Raw genomic sequence first — 21,264 nt, forward strand, 5'->3', positions numbered from 1 at the left:
GACTGCGGAACTGCTTGCTGTCAACTTTGCACTGGGCAAAGAACTCTTCACCTCCCGCCAGGCACGGACGAAAGGCGTGGAAGTCTATTGTAGCAGCTGCTACAGCGGAGACATTTTGGGGGGGAGGCAGGAGGCAGGAGATCCGGCCCTTCACTTGCCCTCCCAGCAAAAGGCAAAGCCGCGCAGCTCCCCAGCCGCCAAAGGAGGCTTAACCCCACCCCTCTGTCCCACTCATCGCCCGTGGTCGGCATAACCTCCTCCTGCCTATCCCCGCTTTTCTGCCGGCCACGGGCGATGGGTGGGACAGAGGGGTGGGGTTAAGCCTCCTTTGGCGGCTGGGGAGCTGCGCGGCTTTGCCTTTTGCTGGGAGGGCAAGTGAAGGGCCAGATCTCCTGCCTCCTGCCTCCCCCCCCCAATGTCTCCGCTGTAGCAGCTGCTACAATAGACTTCCACGCCTTTCGTCCGTGCCTGGCGGGAGGTGAAGAGTTCTTTGCCCAGTGCAAAGTTGACAGCAAGCAGTTCCGCAGTCGCCGAAGGAGGCTTAACCCGCCCGGTTTCAGTGGGGTTTCCCCGTTGCCCAGGGATTCCTGAACACACCACAGCCACCTCCGTTCGGGCGAAGGAATCCCTGGGCAACGGGGAAACCCCACTGAAACCGGGCGGGTTAAGCCTCCTTCGGCGACTGCGGAACTGCTTGCTGTCAACTTTGCACTGGGCAAAGAACTCTTCACCTCCCGCCAGGCACGGACGAAAGGCGTGGAAGTCTATTGTAGCAGCTGCTACAGCGGAGACATTTTGGGGGGGAGGCAGGAGGCAGGAGATCCGGCCCTTCACTTGCCCTCCCAGCAAAAGGCAAAGCCGCGCAGCTCCCCAGCCGCCAAAGGAGGCTTAACCCCACCCCTCTGTCCCACTCATCGCCCGTGGTCGGCATAACCTCCTCCTGCCTATCCCCGCTTTTCTGCCGGCCACGGGCGATGGGTGGGACAGAGGGGTGGGGTTAAGCCTCCTTTGGCGGCTGGGGAGCTGCGCGGCTTTGCCTTTTGCTGGGAGGGCAAGTGAAGGGCCAGATCTCCTGCCTCCTGCCTCCCCCCCCCCAATGTCTCCGCTGTAGCAGCTGCTACAATAGACTTCCACGCCTTTCGTCCGTGCCTGGCGGGAGGTGAAGAGTTCTTTGCCCAGTGCAAAGTTGACAGCAAGCAGTTCCGCAGTCGCCGAAGGAGGCTTAACCCGCCCGGTTTCAGTGGGGTTTCCCCGTTGCCCAGGGATTCCTGAACACACCACAGCCACCTCCGTTCGGGCGAAGGAATCCCTGGGCAACGGGGAAACCCCACTGAAACCGGGCGGGTTAAGCCTCCTTCGGCGACTGCGGAACTGCTTGCTGTCAACTTTGCACTGGGCAAAGAACTCTTCACCTCCCGCCAGGCACGGACGAAAGGCGTGGAAGTCTATTGTAGCAGCTGCTACAGCGGAGACATTTTGGGGGGGAGGCAGGAGGCAGGAGATCTGGCCCTTCACTTGCCCTCCCAGCAAAAGGCAAAGCCGCGCAGCTCCCCAGCCGCCAAAGGAGGCTTAACCCCACCCCTCTGTCCCACCCATCGCCCGTGGCCGGCAGAAAAGCGGGGATAGGCAGGAGGAGGTTATGCCGACCACGGGCGATGAGTGGGACAGAGGGGTGGGGTTAAGCCTCCTTTGGCGGCTGGGGAGCTGCGCGGCTTTGCCTTTTGCTGGGAGGGCAAGTGAAGGGCCAGATCTCCTGCCTCCTGCCTCCCCCCCCCCAATGTCTCCGCTGTAGCAGCTGCTACAATAGACTTCCACGCCTTTCGTCCGTGCCTGGCGGGAGGTGAAGAGTTCTTTGCCCAGTGCAAAGTTGACAGCAAGCAGTTCCGCAGTCGCCGAAGGAGGCTTAACCCGCCCGGTTTCAGTGGGGTTTCCCCATTGCCCAGGGATTCCTTCGCCCGAACGGAGGTGGCTGTGGTGTGTTCAGGAATCCCTGGGCAACGGGGAAACCCCACTGAAACCGGGCGGGTTAAGCCTCCTTCGGCGACTGCGGAACTGCTTGCTGTCAACTTTGCACTGGGCAAAGAACTCTTCACCTCCCGCCAGGCACGGACGAAAGGCGTGGAAGTCTATTGTAGCAGCTGCTACAGCGGAGACATTTTGGGGGGGAGGCAGGAGGCAGGAGATCTGGCCCTTCACTTGCCCTCCCAGCAAAAGGCAAAGCCGCGCAGCTCCCCAGCCGCCAAAGGAGGCTTAACCCCACCCCTCTGTCCCACCCATCGCCCGTGGCCGGCAGAAAAGCGGGGATAGGCAGGAGGAGGTTATGCCGACCACGGGCGATGAGTGGGACAGAGGGGTGGGGTTAAGCCTCCTTTGGCGGCTGGGGAGCTGCGCGGCTTTGCCTTTTGCTGGGAGGGCAAGTGAAGGGCCGGATCTCCTGCCTCCTGCCTCCCCCCCCCCCCAAATGTCTCCGCTGTAGCAGCTGCTACAATAGACTTCCACGCCTTTCGTCCGTGCCTGGCGGGAGGTGAAGAGTTCTTTGCCCAGTGCAAAGTTGACAGCAAGCAGTTCCGCAGTCGCCGAAGGAGGCTTAACCCGCCCGGTTTCAGTGGGGTTTCCCCGTTGCCCAGGGATTCCTGAACACACCACAGCCACCTCCGTTCGGGCGAAGGAATCCCTGGGCAACGGGGAAACCCCACTGAAACCGGGCGGTTTGGACTTTCCATTCCTCCAAGTCACTTCGCCGCTCGTGTCCTGGGTAAACCGGGCGGCAGGATACAGGCTTTGAGTTTTTGGCTGCAGGGGGAGGGAGTTAGGAAAATCCTACTTCTCCCCCCGCAGCCAAAAACTCGCAAGGTAAGGTTCGGGGCGGGGCGGGCGGGGCCCTTTTGTGCCAGTCGGGGAGGCGGCGGCGGCTGCAGCAGAGGCGGGCGGGGGAGGCCGGCCCGCCGGAGGGGCGATGCTGGCGGCGGAGACAGGCGAAGTCCCGCCCGCCCCCCGCCCGCTTGGCCCCGGGGGGCTGAAGGGAGCCAGGCGGGGGAGGGCGGGGGCTACTCGGTTCTTCCTCAGCCGGGGGTAGCCGGAGCGCCGGCCAGGCGGGGGGCGGGCGAGGCGAGGGCTGCGGGGCGTGCCGGGCTCCAAGTTGCCGCGCTGCCTTTGTAAACCTGCCCGAGGGAGGCGAGGGAGCCCCTTTGTTGGCCGGCGGCCTGGCCGGCCCTTGGCGCGCGGTGCCCGCGGGGACTGCTGCGGTGGGGCCTGCCCACTGCCTTCGCCCAGACCAGAGGCGTCGCTCGGCTGGGTTTGCAGATCCGCGGAGGCATCGCCGAGGGCGGGCTGAGCGGCGCTGTGTTGGGAGCCCGTGCCGTGGGAGCGGGCGGCTTGGCCTCGCTGCGGCGGCGGCGGCTTTGCGGGTCCTCGCTGGCGGCCTCGCCGGGCGGAGGAGGCTGCGGGGCTTTCTAAAGGGAGGAAGAACTTGCTATCGAGCCTGCTAATGAAATCCAACCGGCGGAGGGTCTGAAATTCCACCCGAGGGGAAATGGGGGAAAAAAGCCCAGCCGGGAGCGCGGCACCAGGCATTGTTCTCCGGACCCCTCCCGCAGCCTGGAGAGGGAAAGGGCCGCTGCGGGTTGGATTTCATTAGCAGGCTCGATAGCAAGTTCGATAGCGGCGGGCGAACGAGGCGAGCGGCGGGCGAACGAGGGGAGTGGGGGGCGAACGAGGGGAGCGGCGGGCGAACGAGGGGAATGGGGGGAGAACGAGGGGAGCGGCGGGCGAACGGGGCGAGCGGCGGGCGAACGGGATGTGCGGCCGCCGAACGGGGCGAGCGGCAAACGGCGGGCGGGCATCAGCGAGGATCCGAGGCGGCGGGGAAGACCCAGGGAACGTTCCTTCGGCCGCCCAACAGCTGATCTGCTCGGTAGCGCGGCAGCAGCGAGGAGCCGAAGATGAGGTTTCCCCCGTTGCCCAGGCAAAGGGGAAACCCCATCTTCGGCTCCTCGCTGCTGCCGCGCTACCGAGCAGATCAGCTGTTGGGCGGCTGAAGTAACCTTCCCTTGGTCTTCCCCACCGCCCACACGCAAACTTCACCATCTGCGCATGTGCGGCCATGAAAAAATGGCCGCACATGCGCAGATGGTGTTTTTACTTCCGCACCGCTATATCGCGAAAAATCGAGTTTCGCGAGGGGTCTTGGAACGGAACCCTCGCGAAACTCGAGGGATCACTGTATCCTACATTCTTATTAAATTTACCTCTATATTTCCATTTTTATGTTGTAATTCATATAATTCAAGTCAGTTCTCATATCTATAAATTTTTTCAATTTATTTCTAAAATATCATTTTGATAGTATAATTAAACTAGTTAAAGTCAATTAATTAAACAAATAATTTTAAAAAATTACATTTAAAATTTCTTAAAATACGAAAGTATTCTATGATTATACAATTTATAATCTTTATATCTATTTTAACAGTATAATAAAATAATTAAAATCACTTATTCAATCTAAAAACCTTATCCTTTTAATTTCTTAATATTCTACCATATATGTATTTAATTTAATAAGTTCAAATGTTCTAAAATGTATTCATATATATTTTTAAAACTATTTTTTAACATTCCACCATTTATACACTTTGTCCCAAATTTTGTAAAATTCTGTTTCCGTTTGATTATTTAAACGTCTTGTCATCATATCTAATTCTGCACATTCCATGATTTTTTTAAATACTTCATCTTTTGGTATTTCCTTTTCTTTCCATTTTTGCGCCAATGTAATTCTTGCCGCAACTAGAATGTGAATTATTAAATAATATATTTCTTTTTTATATTTAATATCTGAGATACCTAGTAGGAAGAATTCTGGAGTCTTTCTAATCTTCTCGTTCATTATTTCCTTTAACAATTTTTCTACTTTATTGCAATAAATCTTGGCTTCAAGGCAAGTCCACCATGTATGAAAATATGTACCAATTTTTTTTTTACATTTCCAGCAGGTGGGAGAGATATTAGGAAACATTTTTGAAATTCTATATGGTGGGAGATGCCATCTATAAAAAATCTTAATTTCATTTTCTTTAAAAGAAATTCTATATGGTGGGAGATGCCATCTATAAAACATCTTAATTTCATTTTCTTTAAAAGAAATTGATTTTATTATTTTCCAATTATATACCCATAACTTTTCCCATGTTTCCAAATTTATTTCTTTTCCAAAATTTTTGCACCAGCTGATCATATTGTCTTTCAATATCCAACCTATCGTTCTATAGTTTATTAAATATTTATATACCTTTCAAATTAGTTTCCCTTGATTTTGAGTCAACAATTTACCCAATATATTATTTTCTTTTTTAAAAATATAAATTTTGATATCCTTTTGATATCTAGAGCTAATCTGCGCATACTGCCACCAATCCAAATCAATACCTAACTCTTGTAATTCTTGTTCTTAATTTTAATTGGTTATCGAATAAATCCCTATATTTCCATATCTTTCCATCTTTTAAAAAGTTTGGGTACGAAATGGCCTCAATTGGTGAAATCCCTTCCATTACTACAAAATGATTTTTCTTTATTTCATTCCAAACGTCTATCAGTGCTTTTCTGATAATATTACTTTTAAAATATGAGTGAGTTTTCAACTTTTCATACCATATAAAGGCGTGCCAGCCTAACATTAAATCATGGCCTTCTAAATTAAGTACTCTTTGGTTTTCAAGAGTTAACAATTCTTTTATCCATGTTAGGGCAGTAGCTTGGTAATATAATTTCCAATTTGGGAGGCCTAGGCCTCCTCTTTCTTTACAGTCTTCTAATGAATTTTGTTTTATTCTTGGTTTCTTGTCTTGCCATATAAATTTTTTTGTAATACTATTTAATTCTGTAAAAAAATTTGGTCAGGGATTAATTGGGATAAGTTGAAAAAGAAAAGAGTATAGCAAAGAGCACTTTGTCTCCAAACAAACTGGTAATTTGTACAAGTCCCTTATCAGTTCTGTGATACTTAGCTTGCAGCTGTGAGGTAATTCACAGTCCTTCTTTCACAAAGTGAAACACACTTTGCTCTGGTTTAGTTTCAAAGCGGGGAAGTTATTTACTTTTCTTTTACCCTTCCAATATATAACTAAGGGATTATGATTGGCCCAGCTATTAGTTTCAATCTCAATATCTCTAATCTTTTCCATTGTATGTAATGGAGCCTAGGCCATATCAATCCTAGACCAAGTTTTATGTGGATTGGAATAAAAAGTATTATTTATTATATGGATGATGTTCACGCCATATATCTTTTAATAATAATTCTGTGCGCATTTTCCAGAATGTTGGGGGTAAGATTACCTTTTTTTTCTTCTCTGTTTTTCTCCCTGTGCAGTCCATTTGGTTATCTGAAATTGCATTAAAATCTCCTATTACTGTATTATCATATTTTCTATTAATAATTCATTTATTTTGTCATGCAAGTCTTTATAAAATTGTTTTTGGTTGTCATTTGGTGCATAAATTGAGACAATTGCGAGAGGTTTTGTTTCTAAATCCAATTGTACCATTAAGATTCTGCCTTCACTATCACTATATATTTGTTTAGATTCAATTATTTCATCAATATACATTGCCACTCCTCTTTTCGTTTGATTTGCCAAACTAGTATATAGTTTCCCCAATTTTGAATTGTTAAGGAGACTTCTCTTTGATGTTTTAATATGAACTTCTTGTAGGGTGTTTATTTGTGCTTTTTGTTTCTTGAGTTTAGCCAATATTTGATTTCTTTTCTTTGGATTATTCAAACCATTAACATTGACTGAAAAGATTTTCAAGTCATGTGGCATCTTTATTTATAATATTTTTTGGTTTCTTTCGGTTCACGCAGTCTAGTATCTAACACCAATTCTTGTTGGACCTGTGGTTGTTTCTTTTTAACTTCTTGTGTTTCTCCCCTTTCCTTGCTGGTGGCCCCCCTTTCTTCTTCTTTACCCTTGAGTTCTATCTGAAGTTGATCAATCTTGTCCAGTCCACTTTGTGCAAAACAAACTCTTGCTTGATCCACTCCATCTTAATTTTCATTGCTTGCCAGGTCAAGGTGAGGCCTTCCGGTACCAGCCATCGAAAGACGATATTCTTTTTAATTAATACACTTGTGAGGAAGTAATATTCTCTTCTGCTTTCTCTTACCCTCTTAGGAACTTGTTTCAGAATCTTTCCCTTTGTGTTTCCAAGTTTGATTTCTTGCCTGTTTTAAGATATCATCTTTGATTATTCTTCTTTCAAACTTAATGTGTACTTCTCTTGGTAAGTTGTGCCATCTTACATATCCTGTTTGGACTCTGTAAACTTCATCGATTTCTCTTATCAATTCTCCTGGATCAGCTTGTTAAGATTTCACCTATTATCTCTGCCATTTTTGCAGATAAATCTTCATCTCTTTCTTCCTCTATATTTTGGAATCTCAAGCCATGTGATGCAGATTGGAGTTCAAGATTGGTTATTGTTTCATCAAAGCTTCTGCAGGCTGCATAATTATGTTCTTCATATTCTTCTACCTTCTGTCCCATGTCTTGGACTTTTTCTTCCATTGTTTTTATTCTTTTTTCATTCTCTTGTAAATTTTGTTGTATTACTTTCATATTTCCGTCCATCTCACTCATGCTCCCTTTGACTTCGCCAATTTCAGTTTTAAGTTCACCAATCTCTTTCTGTTTTCAGAGTGCCCATCTCATTTTTCATCTCTTGTTTCATTTCTTCGAAATATTTTTTCACTTCCTCTTTATTTGTTTCTAATTGGGTTTTTGTCTGGGTTTGCGTTTTCTGCATGAAATCTTGAATACCTGCTAGTGTGTCTTGAATAGACTGGAGATTTAATTCTGCAGGTGGCTTTTCTTTCTCTTTTTCTTTTTCCTTTGCTAACGTTGTTATTGTCCTTTGTTGTAGTGGAGATGATGTTGGAGATACTTTAGGTGTGGGAGTTGGGGTTGGAGTTGGAATAGATGTTTGTTTTCGAGTTGTTGTTGTCACCGAAGTCTGTAAGACTTGTGCTCTGTAAGAACCTTTCATATCTCAAGAGTTTAAGCCTTATACAATTTCTTAATACAATCTCTTATAGTTATAATTGGAGTAATTATTTTAAACAATTAAGAAGGATACGCAATTGTAGTACAGATATGAAAAATGTAGAGTAAGAAGGAGGAGGGAAATATGTGAAAAATATATTGTATATTTTGGTAATAAGAGGGGTTAAGTTCAATTTAAATTTAGTAAAAATGCACAAAAAAGATTAAAGAAAAAAGAATAATAAAAGAAGGGATTTTAATAAAAAAAAAGAAAAACTAATCATAGGTATAGGATGGGTAATATACTGTATTTGTTAAGGTGGGGGGGGCACCAGGTATAGGAAGGGGAGAAACAAAATTTCTAGCACATTTTATATATCTGATTTAATTTGATAAAATAAAAAGAAATAAAAAAATGTTACAATTATTTAATCTAAGGGGATATATATAAAAAAGGAGAAAAATATAAAAAGTAAAAGGGAATTTAAAATTTAAAGATTTATTATATCAAAAAAATAAAAAATAAAAATATCATAAAGAGTAAAAATATATAAAAATGTAAAAATGTTTTCTTAATAAGAAAAAAAAGAAGGAAAAAACAAGAGGAGGCTGGTTTTAAATTTTTTCCAGAATATTAATTCCCAGAGTAAGGCCAAAGTTCAGTTTCCAGAAAAAAAGAAAAGCCCCCACTAAAGATCCAAGCAAAGATAATTATTTAAAACAGTTATATTACAATGGGTCCAGATGGCATCCACCCCAGAGTTCTTAAAGAACTCAGATCTGTCATTGCTACCCCCCTGACTGATTTGTTTAACCAATCCTTGTTAACAGGAGAAGTTCCTGAGGATTGGAGAATGGCCAGTGTTGTGCCTATCCACAAGAAGGGCAGTAGAGAAGAAGCTGGTAACTACAGACCAGTTAGCTTGACATCAGTTGTAGTTAAAATGATGGAGACTCTACTCAAAAAGATGATAAATCAGCACCTAAAAAACAATAACTTATTGGACCCAAATCAGCATGGCTTTACTGAAGGCAAATCATGTCAGACTAATCTCATTGATTTCTTTGACTATGTCACAAAGGTGTTGGATGAAGGTGGTGCCGTGGATATTGCCTACCTGGACTTCAGCAAAGCCTTTGATACGGTTCCACATAAAGAGCTGATAGATAAATTAGTGAAGATTGGATTTAATCCCTGGATAGTTCAATGGATTTGCAGCTGGCTGAAGCGTAGACATCAGAGAGTTATTGTTAACGGCGAGTATTCTGAGCAGAGTCAAGTTACAAGCGGTGTGCCACAAGGGTCTGTTCTGGGTCCTATTCTTTTTAATATGTTTGTGAGTGACATAGGGGAAGGTTTGGTAGGGAAGGTTTGCCTATTTGCCGATGACTCTAAAGTGTGCAATAGGGTTGATATTCCTGGAGGCGTTTGTAATATGGTAAATGATTTAGCTTTACTAGATAAATGGTCAAAGAAATGGAAACTGCAGTTTAATGTTTCCAAATGTAAAATAATGCACTTGGGGAAAAGGAATCCTCAATCTGAGTATTGTATTGGCAGTTCTGTGTTAGCAAATACTTCAGAAGAAAAGGATTTAAGGGTAGTGATTTCTGACAGTCTCAAAATGGGTGAACAGTGCAGTCAGGCGGTAGGGAAAGCAAGTAGGATGCTTGGCTGCATAGCTAGAGGTATAACAAGCCGGAAGAGGGATATTATGATCCTGCTATATAGAATGCTGGTGAGACCACATTTGGAATACTGTGTTCAGTTCTGGAGACCTCACCTACAAAAAGATATTGACAAAATTGAACGGGTCCTAAGACGGGCTACAAGAATGGTGGAAGGTCTTAAGCATAAAATGTATCAGGAAAGACTTAATGAACTCAATCTGTATAGTCTGGAGGACAGAAGGAAAAGGGGGGACATGATTGAAACATTTAAATATATTAAAGGGTTAAATAAGGTCCAGGAGGGAAGTGTTTTTAATAGGAAAGTGAACACAAGAACAAGGGGACACAATCGGAAGTTAGTTGGGGGAAAGATCAAAAGCAACATGAGAAAATATTATTTTACTGAAAGAGTAGTAGATCCTTGGAACAAACTTCCAGCAGACGTGGTAGATAAATCCACAGTAACTGAATTTAAACATGCCTGGGATTAACATATATCCATCCTAAGATAAAATACAGAAAATAGTATAAGGGCAGACTAGATGGACCATGAGGTCTTTTTCTGCCGTCAGACTTCTATGTTTCTATATTTCTACAATATAAAAATCCAACAGTGTAGAGTCCAAAGTAAAGTTCAAGTGAAAAACTTATAAAGTCCAAAATAAAGTTCAGGTGAAAATAAATCTGATCCTTCTATCTTTCTTTTTTATAATCCTTACGCTTCTGGTGTCAAAGAAAATAGTCTTTTAATGAATAGCTCCAAAGTTTTACAATTCTCTTTCTTCTTTATTCCTTTGGTTATAAACGTATTCCAAATTCAAACAAGAATAAAAAAGGAATTCAAAATTTTAATCCAACACGATAAAAAATCATTGAAAAAAGAATTTATAGTTCATTTATCGCAATTCATTCTAAAATAGTCCAAATTCATCCAATTATTTATTTGTTAGTCCAAATATTTAAAAAAGTTCCTTTTAGAGAAAAAATCTTAAAAATTCAAGAACACTATATAGTATCCAATTATAAACTATAAAATGCAAGGTATAAAATCGTCACTTTTTTTTCCCTTCCAAAACAAGCAGTTTAACAAAGGAAAGTAGATCCAGCCGTTCTTCTCTTTTGCGGATGGATTTCACTTCCGAATATGAGCTTTATTTACTTTCAAGATCTTCACTTTTCACTTTGCAAATATTAAATGCCAAAAGATTACCTTGTAGGTGCTTTGTTGTCGTTTTTTCTGATCTATCTCTTTGTAGACTTCTTTAAGATTCTTTTGACTCCCTTCGTGGATCGACCGCTTTGGCCGCGTCCCGGCAGCTGCTGGGACGTGGTTCTCCATGGTACAGCCGTGGGGCTTTCCCTACCCTCTGGGGCAGTGGTGATCTGCCCCAAGGGATCCGGGAGACCCCCTGTTCTGAGTCGAGCCCTCCAGGCTCCGACGAAGCACAAATACGCGCCCTGTGGCAGGGAAAAGGTGAAGCGAAGACGGAGCAATGTCTTCACCTACCCAGTGCGGTCGAGCGTCACCCGGAAGTCTCCCGGGTGTTCATTTCAAAGGTCAACACTTTATTCCACAGAATGCAGGTGCTCGTGTTGCCGGACTTTTGTACACCTGGCAACCATCCATCAGAACTTAGATGGCACAAAGTGGACGTCCAGCGGGCGCTGAAAATTTATATTAGACAAACTAAATCATTTAGGAAATCAGAGGTCCTATTTGTTTCCTTTTCTCAATCTAAAATGGATCTCAAAGTATCATCACAGACACTTAGCCGCTGGCTTCGGATGTGTATAGTGGAGGCTTATAAGGCAAGTTCTCGTCCTCCACCGACTGGGATTACTGGCCACTCTACCCGAAGTGCAGCCACCTCTGCCTCATGTACCACACAAGTGTCCATGGAGGACATTTGCAGGGTGGCCACTTGGTCAGCACCGTCCACATTTATACGACACTACAGACTGGATTCGTTCACCTCAGTAGAGGCGTTCGGGAGGCAAGTTCTTCAAAGGGTATGCATTTCTCCTGTGCCCCTGGTCCAGGCATCTCCCTCCCATGGAACTTAGGCTTGCGTATATCCCACATTGGACTCTCCTTCCCAGTGCTTTGGAGAAGAACTGTTAAAGCTACCTGAACGGTCTTCTCGATGCACTGGAAGGAGAGTCCAAACCCTCCTGGCCATTTGGCTCAGGGGCGCCTAAAATTTTCTACAGTTGGGTTTTTTTCCCTGTTGTCTGTTGCAGATTATTGAGTAAATTCTGTTTATCTTTCTTGTGTCTTCCACTGAGCTGTGGCAGCTAGGGGGCAGTACCTACTTAATATGCAAATTTAAACTCAGTCCCTACCAATAAGACTTGAGTATTACCCACGTTGGACTCGCCTTCCAGTGCATCGAGAAGACCATTCAGATAGGTTCAATGGTTCTTTCCTTTAACTTATTAGTTCTTATTTACTTTTACCAATTATGTAAGAATATAACTCTTATTGAGGACCTTAATTAAAATTGCAACTTGTAAACCAAATTCTAAGAAATAACAGTAAAATTAGAAAATAGACTCCTATTTCTTAATATATTTTTTAAAATCTAAATACCGTATATACTCGAGTATAAGCCACCTGACTATAAGCCGAGGCACCAGTTTTTTGCCACAAAAACTGGAAAACTTATTGACCGGAGTATAAGCTGAGGTTAGAAAATGCAGTGGCTACTGGTAACTTATAAAAATGGAAACCAATAAAATTACATTAATTGAGACATCAGTAGATTAAATGTTTTAGAATATTTATTTTAAAGAAAACCAATTAACTAGCTCTGTAAATTTAAAAGAGGGTAAACAAAAGCAATCTGGTAATAACAAATTAAAAAGTAAAAAAAGTAGCTCAATCAGCAACCAAGCTAAAACCTATTTCTAAACCTAACCCAGGGGTCTTTAAACTTGACAGTTTTAAGACTAGTGGACTTCAACTCCCAGAATTCCTGCACCAGCCATGCTACTTCAGGAGTAGGAGTTGAAGTCCACAAGCCTTAATCTTTCCAGGTTTGAAGACTCTTGCATTTTTAACCCTAACCCATGGGTCTTCTAAAAACCTAAGTTTTTAGAAACCTGGAGAGAGTTCATGCCATCCCCCCCCCTTTAGCTTGCTTGCTGGCTTGCTGGCTGGATCTCCCACCCCTGATCCTCCCTCCTCCTCGTCTCCCTTTATTGCCCCATGTGTTGTTAGGGGAAGCAGGTTTGCTAAGGAGATCCACTTGGGACGGCAGCAGGGAAAGGAGGAGGAGGAGAGCCAGAATAGCCCACATAGCCCAATAGCCTCCCCGTGGGGAAGGAGGAGGAAAGAGCTGTCCTCCTCCTCCTTTCCCTGCTGCCGTACCAAGTGGATCTCTTTAACAAATCTGCTTCTCTCTCCGGCTGGGGGCTTCTAAAGCCTGGAGAGATTTCATGCCATTTCCCCCCCCCCTTTAGCTTGCTGGCTCTCTCCTCCTCCGTCTCCCTTTATTGCCCCATGTGTTGTTAGGGGAAGCAGATTTGTTAAAGAGATCCACTTGGTACGGCAGCAGGGGAAGGAGGAGGAGGACAACTCTTTCCTCCTCCTTCCCCCGTGGCTGTGGGTTATTCTGGCTCTCTTCCTCTTCCTTTCCCGGCTTCCGTCCCAAGTGGTGATTCGGCGCCCTCTTGTGACCCGAGTATAAGCCGAGGTTGGGGTTTTCAGCCCATTTTTGGGGCTGAAAAACTCGGCTTATACTCAAGTATATACGGTAAGTCTGAATCTATATTAGCTAAAACATAATACTAACATTAAAACTGGAAAACATTTCTGCTGATTTTTTTTTGGTTTAAGCAAAATTATTCAAAATGTTTGAAGTACAGTGGTACCTCGGTTCTCGACCACAATTCGTTCCAGAAGTGTGGTCGAGAACCGATTTGGTCGAGTACCAAATTAATTTATCCCATAGGAAATAATGGAAATGGGTTTAATTGGTTTCCAGCCCCTATTTCCTTTATTTCCTATGGGATAAAGATCTGAGGTCTAAGCCCTCCAAGCTGTAGTAAGGGTGGGGGCAGCTGCAATACCGGCAGTTTCGGGGGGGGGCTCCTTTCCTCAGTGGTTCGTCTTCTTCCCTTTAAGAAGTTACACCAACTTTCTCCTTCCTGGCGGCTGTGGCTTTCCTTTGAGCAGCAGCAGCGGCGGGAACGTGACATGAGACAGGGAAGCCGCTGACGTTACCGGCGCTGCTGCTGCTCGAAGGAAAGCCTCTGCCGCCGTTGGGAAGGAGAAAGTTGGTGTAGCTGCTTAAAGGGAACAAGGCGAACCACTGAGGAAAGGAGCCCAACCCCCGAAACTGCCGGTATTGCAGCCGCCCCCACCCTTCCTACACCCTTCCGCTCCAAGCTGGGGGCAGCTTTAATACCGGCAGTTTTGGGGGGGGCTCCTTTCCTCAGTGGCTCGTCTTGTAGTTGTAGGCAGTTACACCAACTTTCTCCTTCCCGGCGACGGCAGTGGTGGCTTTCCTTCGAGCAGCAGCAGCGCCGGGAACGTGACATGAGAAAGGGAAGCCGCTGACGTTCCCGGCGCTGCTGCTGCTCGAAGGAAAGCCTTTGCCGCCATTGGGAAGGAGAAAGTTGGTGTAGCTGCTTAAAGGGAACAAGACGAACCACTGAGGAAAGGAGGCCCCCCGAAACTGCCGGTATTGCAGCCCCCCCCCTTCCTACAGCTTGGAGCTCGACTGGGAGGCTGTTTAGTGGGCGGCCAGGATGGGCGTGTCGGATTCCGACTCCCATTCCTTCTCACCCTGTCCTCTCATTTCGGATAATAAACAAAATTTTCTGTGGCTGTTCGGTATCCGAATTTTTGTTCAGATACCGAAACAAATTTTTGCCGAAAATTTTGTTCGGTATCCGAAATGTACGAGAACCAAAGCGTTTGAGTACCGAGGTACCACTGTAATTAGAAATGATGTTTAAATAAAGTGTTGTGCATCTTAAACTGGTTTAACTTTTTGAACTATCTTTTCTACAGCTAGCCTTCTTTAGTAATCTGAAGAAAATAAGAGAATTGCAGCTGAAAATGATGAATGAAATCTCAGTATCTCCAAAGGATGAAAAGGTAAACTGAATTATTTGTTTGTTTGTTTGATTGATTTTTATGCCGCCCTTCTCCTTAGACTCAGGGCGGCTTACAACATGTTAGCAATAGCACTTAACAAGTTGACAAGTTGAGAATCAGATGAGATCAGATAATTAACAATTAACAAGTTGAGAATCAGATGAGAAAAAACATTTCATCAAATAGATTATGCTTCTGCATATATGAGGTGCTGCAAAATCCCTGAGGGGAACGATGTCTCAGAGGGACTTACAGCACCCCCAGCCAGGCGGGGTCACTCACAAACGCCAATCCTAGAAAGAAGACTTGGACACATTTCCCTCTGGGTGAAGTGACACAGTGTTGAGCTGTGCGCTTCCTTTTATTGGGAGCATATGCAAATGGGAATGATTACACGTACATGTCAACTGATATACAAACATCCAATACAACTTTCAAGTCCTTCCTATCCCCATATGTCATGTAACCAATTTCCTTGAATAGTTTCCTTTGAGCAAATGTCTCTCACAACTAATTTCTTTGAGCAAATGTCCTTTCAAGTAATGTCCTTTCATGTAGCTAATTTCCTTGAGCCATTTGTCTTTATCACAGCCAATCTCCTGTTTACCATGAGCAATGCCTTTTATCACAGTCTCATCCTGTTGTCTTCAAGCAATGTATATTGCATCCTTTGATCACACAGCTTTCATCCTTGAGTGATATCTACTTGTTATCAGGGGGATGTTGTTGAACTGTTTTATGGTCAGTTATTTCCTTTAGCAGTTTCCACCAGAAGTACAGACTGACTATGTGAAATACGTGTAGTCCTGTCCTGGCTATAATGGAATCAAAGTGAGCAAGGCATATTATGCTAGAAGTACAGATATAATATAATCCTATCCTAACATACATGCTACATCGGCTACACATATATACAGTGAAAATACTATTTTTTCTCAGTTCTGTTCTAAGCATACCATTGGTAAAATGGTATACCGATAGTTCTCAACTTACAACAGTTCATTTAATGATCTTTCAAAATTACAATGTCACTGAAAAAAGTGACAATTTTTCATATGATACTAATAGACCTTTTGATCCTTTTGCTTTTGTTGGAAATGAAAACAGTCAGAAGCTTTTCTTAATAGTATATGTGTTTTTTCTTTACTTAAAAAAATATGACATGGATTGGGAGCTTTTCTGTTAAAAGAAATAAAAGTTGCTTTCCATCTTGGTTTTTTTCTAATATAGGCAGTAATAATCTAATACCGAAACATAACTAATTAAATTATCGTAAAAGCATATTCTCCAATCATTGGAGTAGTCCACAGCCAGTGGGTTGACCTCCATCCGTCAACCAATCAGGACTGAGCCCATGTTATAAAAGCTCAAATTCTGTCAGTCTTCCCTTTTTTTCTTCAGTCCTCAGCAGGACGTGTGTGGTCAACTCACTGACTGTCTGTTACTTCACCTTTCAAGCCCTGCTGCAGTTCCTACCATGGCCTATCAGAATGTGCCGGTCATTCAGGGGTTTCAGGATCCTGCCAATATACAGGCTATTATCTCGGCAGCAGTCTCCCAGAGCATGTCTCAATGCATACAGATGATGAGGGAGACCAAAGCCTCTATCCCTGGTGCAGTCCAATAGTTCCTTCTGCAGCCCATTTGAATTTACCTAAGGCCCAGGTTACTCAGACCCTACCTCATATGAGTTATGCACCAGAGTTTCGTGGCACAGCAAAGGAGGAGGATGGGGGGCCGGATTTGGAACTATCAGACGATAAAGGTATCCCCCCTGAACCCCCCACTATTGCAGGGCTCTTCCATCCCTCCTTATTCCGTTCCATGTTATTCAAAGCTAGGTACGCGGCAAAATTGACTACAGCAAACCCCTTGGTTCCCTCTGGATTAGACATTAACCCCCTCTTTTCTCTAAACACCCCTGAAGCTCAAGTAATCCCTTGTCCACCCCTGTTTGTAGAGTCAGTTCAACAACAGTGGCTCTTCCCTTCAGCAGGCCCCATGCCCTCCACTAATGATAGAAAGTTCTTCAATGTTGGCCCAGAACTAGCCCCTTCGCTCAAGCCGCCCAAGGTGGACGCTCCCATTACCGCCCTCTTGTCCCCCACCAATCTCTCGGGAGAGGCAGCAGAATTGATGAAGCTGGAGGACAAAAGAGTCGAGCAGACTCTCATAAAAAATCACCAAACTGGTGCCTGGGTAGTGAAGGCAGCCACTCCGGCTTCCTTCTTTGCCCGGGCAAATTTGACCTGCGGGATCTACAAGAAAGGATTTCACCTGATGATACTAAATCTCAGCAAGACATCGCCAAGATGCTAGCAGCGACACGCTTCACTGCGGACGCTTCACTTCAAGCAACCAGGTTCGCCTCCCACACTATGGCAACTTCTACTGTGGCCCATAGGATGCTCTGGCTCCGCTCCTGGCAAGCGGATGCCAAACATAAGTGGAAACTTGCTACCTCTTCTTTCGATGGACAACATCTCTTTGGACCTGCTTTGTAACCGCTGCTAACCGAGGACAAGGACAAACGTAAGATCTTGCCTCATGCTAATCACAGAGGTAATTCAAAATTTGTTTCTAACCCAAGAAGACCTTATCGCTTCTGTTTCTTTCAGGCAGCCATATTCTTATGGCCAACACAATTTCTATGGAGCACGTCAGTGCCCTTTCCAGAACCAGTCCTTTAGGGGCAGGGGTTCCAAACGGCCATTTTGAGGAGGAGGAGGAGGAGGCCGCCCATTTCGACGCATCAAGTGAGTCACCGGAGGATCTGGACCCTCCCATTAGTGCTCGCCTTTTGCTTTTTGCGGACCAATGGGAAACCACATCTGATGCATGGGTCAGGGAGATGGTAAAAAATGGCCTCTCCCTAGAGTTCCTCTCTAAGCCCCCGAACTTTTTTATCCGGTGCCCTGTGTCTAACAATTTGGCCAAGAAAAGCCTCATGAAAGAGGCCGTTAACCATCTTCTTGAGATTAAGGCCATTCAGCAGGTGCCTGATCATGAGGCTAGATCAGGATTTTACTCCATCCTTTTCCTGGTTCCTAAGTCTTCGGGGGTGGAGGGATGGAGAGCTATTCTGGACCTTAAAAGATTAGATACCGGCGGTTCAAGATGCACTCACTTCAATTCCTCTTTGCGTGCATAAGGAAGGGCGACCTTCTATCTTCCATTGACCTTACGGAGGCTTATCTCCATATTTCTATCCATCCCGATTTTCTCCAATTCCTTAGATTTTGTTATATCTCCAGAGACCTTGAGCCAGGGTTCCTGTTTCATCGAACCAGCCCATCTGGTGCTGACAATGGATGCCAGCCTCTTGGGATGGGGGCTCACATCAATTCTTCTGCGGCACAGGGTCTCTAGTCGGAACAGGAGTCCTCTCTGCCTATCAACATCCTGGAATTGCGGGCAGTTTCTCTAGCCCTCCAAGATCTCAACCAGCTGACGGTGGGGAAGCATATTCTGGTTCTCATCACCAGCACCACAGCCAAGGTGCATATCAACAGGCAGGAGGGTACCAGGTCCCCTGCGCTTACAGAGGAAGCCAAGATCCTTTGTTCTTGGACTGAAAACCATCTGCTCTCCATCAAGGTGGACTAAATTTCAGGGGAGGACAACACCATGGCGGACTGGCTCAGCTGCTCCATGATAGATCAAACGGAGTGGCGGCTGCATCCCAGCATCTTCAGGAAGATTTGTTCCCAATTGGGGCAGCCTCAAGTGGACCTTTTCGCCACCAGCACGAACACCCACCTGCCCCAGATTCCGCTGCCAGGGAGCAGAAGGCACGGATGCTCTCCGTTCTCCATGGCCGGAGAGTCTTCTCTACGCCTTTCCGCCTCTTGCTCTGATCCCCAGAGTGATACGCAAGCTGTTGCAGGAGGGAGTGGAGCTGGTCCTGGTGGCCCCATACTGGCCCCGCAGGCCATGGTTTGCAGACCTTGTGACCTTATCTGTATCCCCTCCTTGGTGTCTTCCTGTACTAACCAACACATTGAAGCAAGGGTCAGTATGCCATCCAGACCCCCACTGGATGAAACTGACTGCTTGGCACTTGAGCAGCTCATGTTAGTCAACCGCCAAGTGTCTACTGGAGCGATGGACCTGATCATTAACAGCTGGTGGGCATCTACCCAGTGGATCTACTGCTCTACTTGGCGCACCTTCTGCAGGTGATGCAAAGGATCACGCTGCTCCCCAACAGACTTAACGGTCGGTCAATTGTTGGGTTTCCTGAGTGATGGTTTTGCTAAAGGCCTGGCTCACAACACACTCAAACGCCAGGTATCGGCTCTATCTTCGCCTGTGCAGACTCCTCTCCTTTGTCGCAGCACCTGCTGATTAAAAGTTTTCTGAGGGGTGCTTCCATATGCACTCCTCCAGTAACTCATCATTTTCCCAAATGGAACCTGACCAAGGTACTGGACACTCTGACAAAACCTCCATATGAGCCGCTCCGGGACTCTTCCACTTGTCACCTTACTCAGAAGGTGGCCTTTCTCGTGGCCGTCACCTCGGCCAGAAGAATTTCAGAATTAGCTGCACTATCCATGCGCAAGGATTTCTGTCTATTTTTGCCTGACAAGGTCGTCTTACGCCTTGATCTCTCCTTTCTCCCTAAAATAAACTCATTGTTCCACTGATCTCAGGAACTTTCCCTTTCCTCCTTCTGCTCCAGGCCTGTTCACCCTCTGGAACGAAAGTGGCACACCTTAGATGTCAGGTGCGCTTTACGCATCTATTTGAAGCGCACAGCAGAATGGAGAAAGTCTGAGGCCCTTTTCATCTCATACCTCCCGGCCTCTATGGGGAGAAAGGTCAACTCCAACACTATAGGTAGATGGATAAGGGCGGTCATAGCTAAGGCCTACGACCTGTCTGCAGCTCCTCACCCTAGGGGTATTACTGACCACTGTACCAGGAGCGCAGCTGTCTCAGCCGCCTGGTCTAAACAGGCTTCCCTAGAAGAGGTCTGTAGAGCAGCTACCTAGTCTGCTCCTACCACTTTCATCAGGCATTACAAGATAGACACATTTGCCTCTTCTGACGCAGCCTTCGGTAGAAGGGTCCTTCAGCAAGTGATTCCTGCATCTACTCCAGATACCTAGTTTTAATCCCTCCCGAGGGATTCAGGCTTTGGCAGGTCCCACTGACTGTGGACTACTCCAATGATTGGAGAATCAACCGTTGAACTTACCTTTATCTAAACGGTGATTCTCAATCGATTAGGAGTAGTCCACAGTCAGGCCCTCCCTTGTAATCTTCCTAGTAAGGTTCTGTATTTTCTGTATCCTGACCTTCTCTTTTCAGCTAAAACAAATCTATACCTATTCTGGTGTCCTATTCTAAATGTCTCAACTATATGTTATTTCTGTCAGTCTTGTATATGTGCTGACCACACTGAGCCCAAGCTTCGAACTTTGAAAAAAAGCAGGAAGACTGTCAGAATTTGAGCTTTTATAACATGGGCTCAGTCCTGATTGGTTGACGGACAGAAGTCAACCCACTGACTGTGGACTACTCCTAATCGATTGAGAATCACCGTTCAGATAAAGGTAAGTTCAACGGTTGATTTTCATATTTCAGTGGGTTTTTTTCGAAGTATGCAAACACTTTGGTTGGGATTAAAATTCCAGAAAAAGTAAACCCAAACTAACTTCCAGACTTCTATATGTGAATTGAAATAACTGGAAATACCCCTATCAATTATTTATTTATTGGTAATTTTGAAAGTTGAGCACAGTAGTGTGTCAACAAACTAAAATGGGTGTAAAAAAATAATAACTCTAATAAAGTGCTTATAATATTATTTTGGTTATAGTTGCAAACCTAGTGACAGAATAAAGTAGAAAATCTGGAGGCTGCTTTTAGACTCAAAATCTCTCAAGGATCTGAAATGTTTCAGCTTCTGGCACATTCTCCGTACTGTAGGAGCGGGTCCAGCAGTCACATGGGTTGCTCACTGTCCAATCTGCATAGGACTGAGTCCGTCTTTAAAAAGATTGCTGGATCTTCCCCAGAATTCGCTCAGTCCTCCTACCGGTAGGACACGTGGTGGCTCAGCTCCTCACCAAACAAACACCTTCCCTTCTTCTTCTACCAAAATTCAGCAAAAAAGATAAGTAATTAGTTCTTCTATTGAATCAAAGCAATTCGGCTTCCAGCCAATGTTCCCTCTAATTTTTTTTGGGTGTGGGCGGAAAAGTATAGTGTCTGAGCGGGACTGGGTGGCATAAAAATAAATAAATAAATACATACATACATACGAAAAAAAATCCCTTCTTTTTTATTAAAAGAAATTAATAATTTAAAAAACCCAAAATCCATTACTATTAAAACTAAAACAACCAGCAAAACCTAAAACATAACTATTAATAAAAACAGGTGACAGCTGGGGTTTTTTTTCTCTGTTATTACTTAAGTGCTTTTACCATATGC

At 45.1% G+C, this 21,264-nt stretch overlaps 1 protein-coding gene across 4 annotated transcripts in view; it reads left to right on the forward strand.

The window, feature by feature from the left end:
* Positions 1 to 21,264, forward strand: part of LOC139170338 (tripartite motif-containing protein 59-like) — a 170,566-nt gene that overhangs the window by 13,559 nt on the left and 135,743 nt on the right. For all 4 annotated transcript variants that reach the window (XM_070757394.1, XM_070757397.1, XM_070757395.1 and 1 more), the window contains exon 2: positions 14,734 to 14,820. In XM_070757394.1, the coding sequence (XP_070613495.1) occupies positions 14,734 to 14,820 (87 nt within the window). The remainder of the gene's footprint in view (positions 1 to 14,733; positions 14,821 to 21,264) is intronic.

Source organism: Erythrolamprus reginae, chromosome 7, assembly GCF_031021105.1.
Source record: "Erythrolamprus reginae isolate rEryReg1 chromosome 7, rEryReg1.hap1, whole genome shotgun sequence".
Taxonomy (NCBI): Eukaryota; Metazoa; Chordata; class Lepidosauria; order Squamata; family Dipsadidae; genus Erythrolamprus; species Erythrolamprus reginae.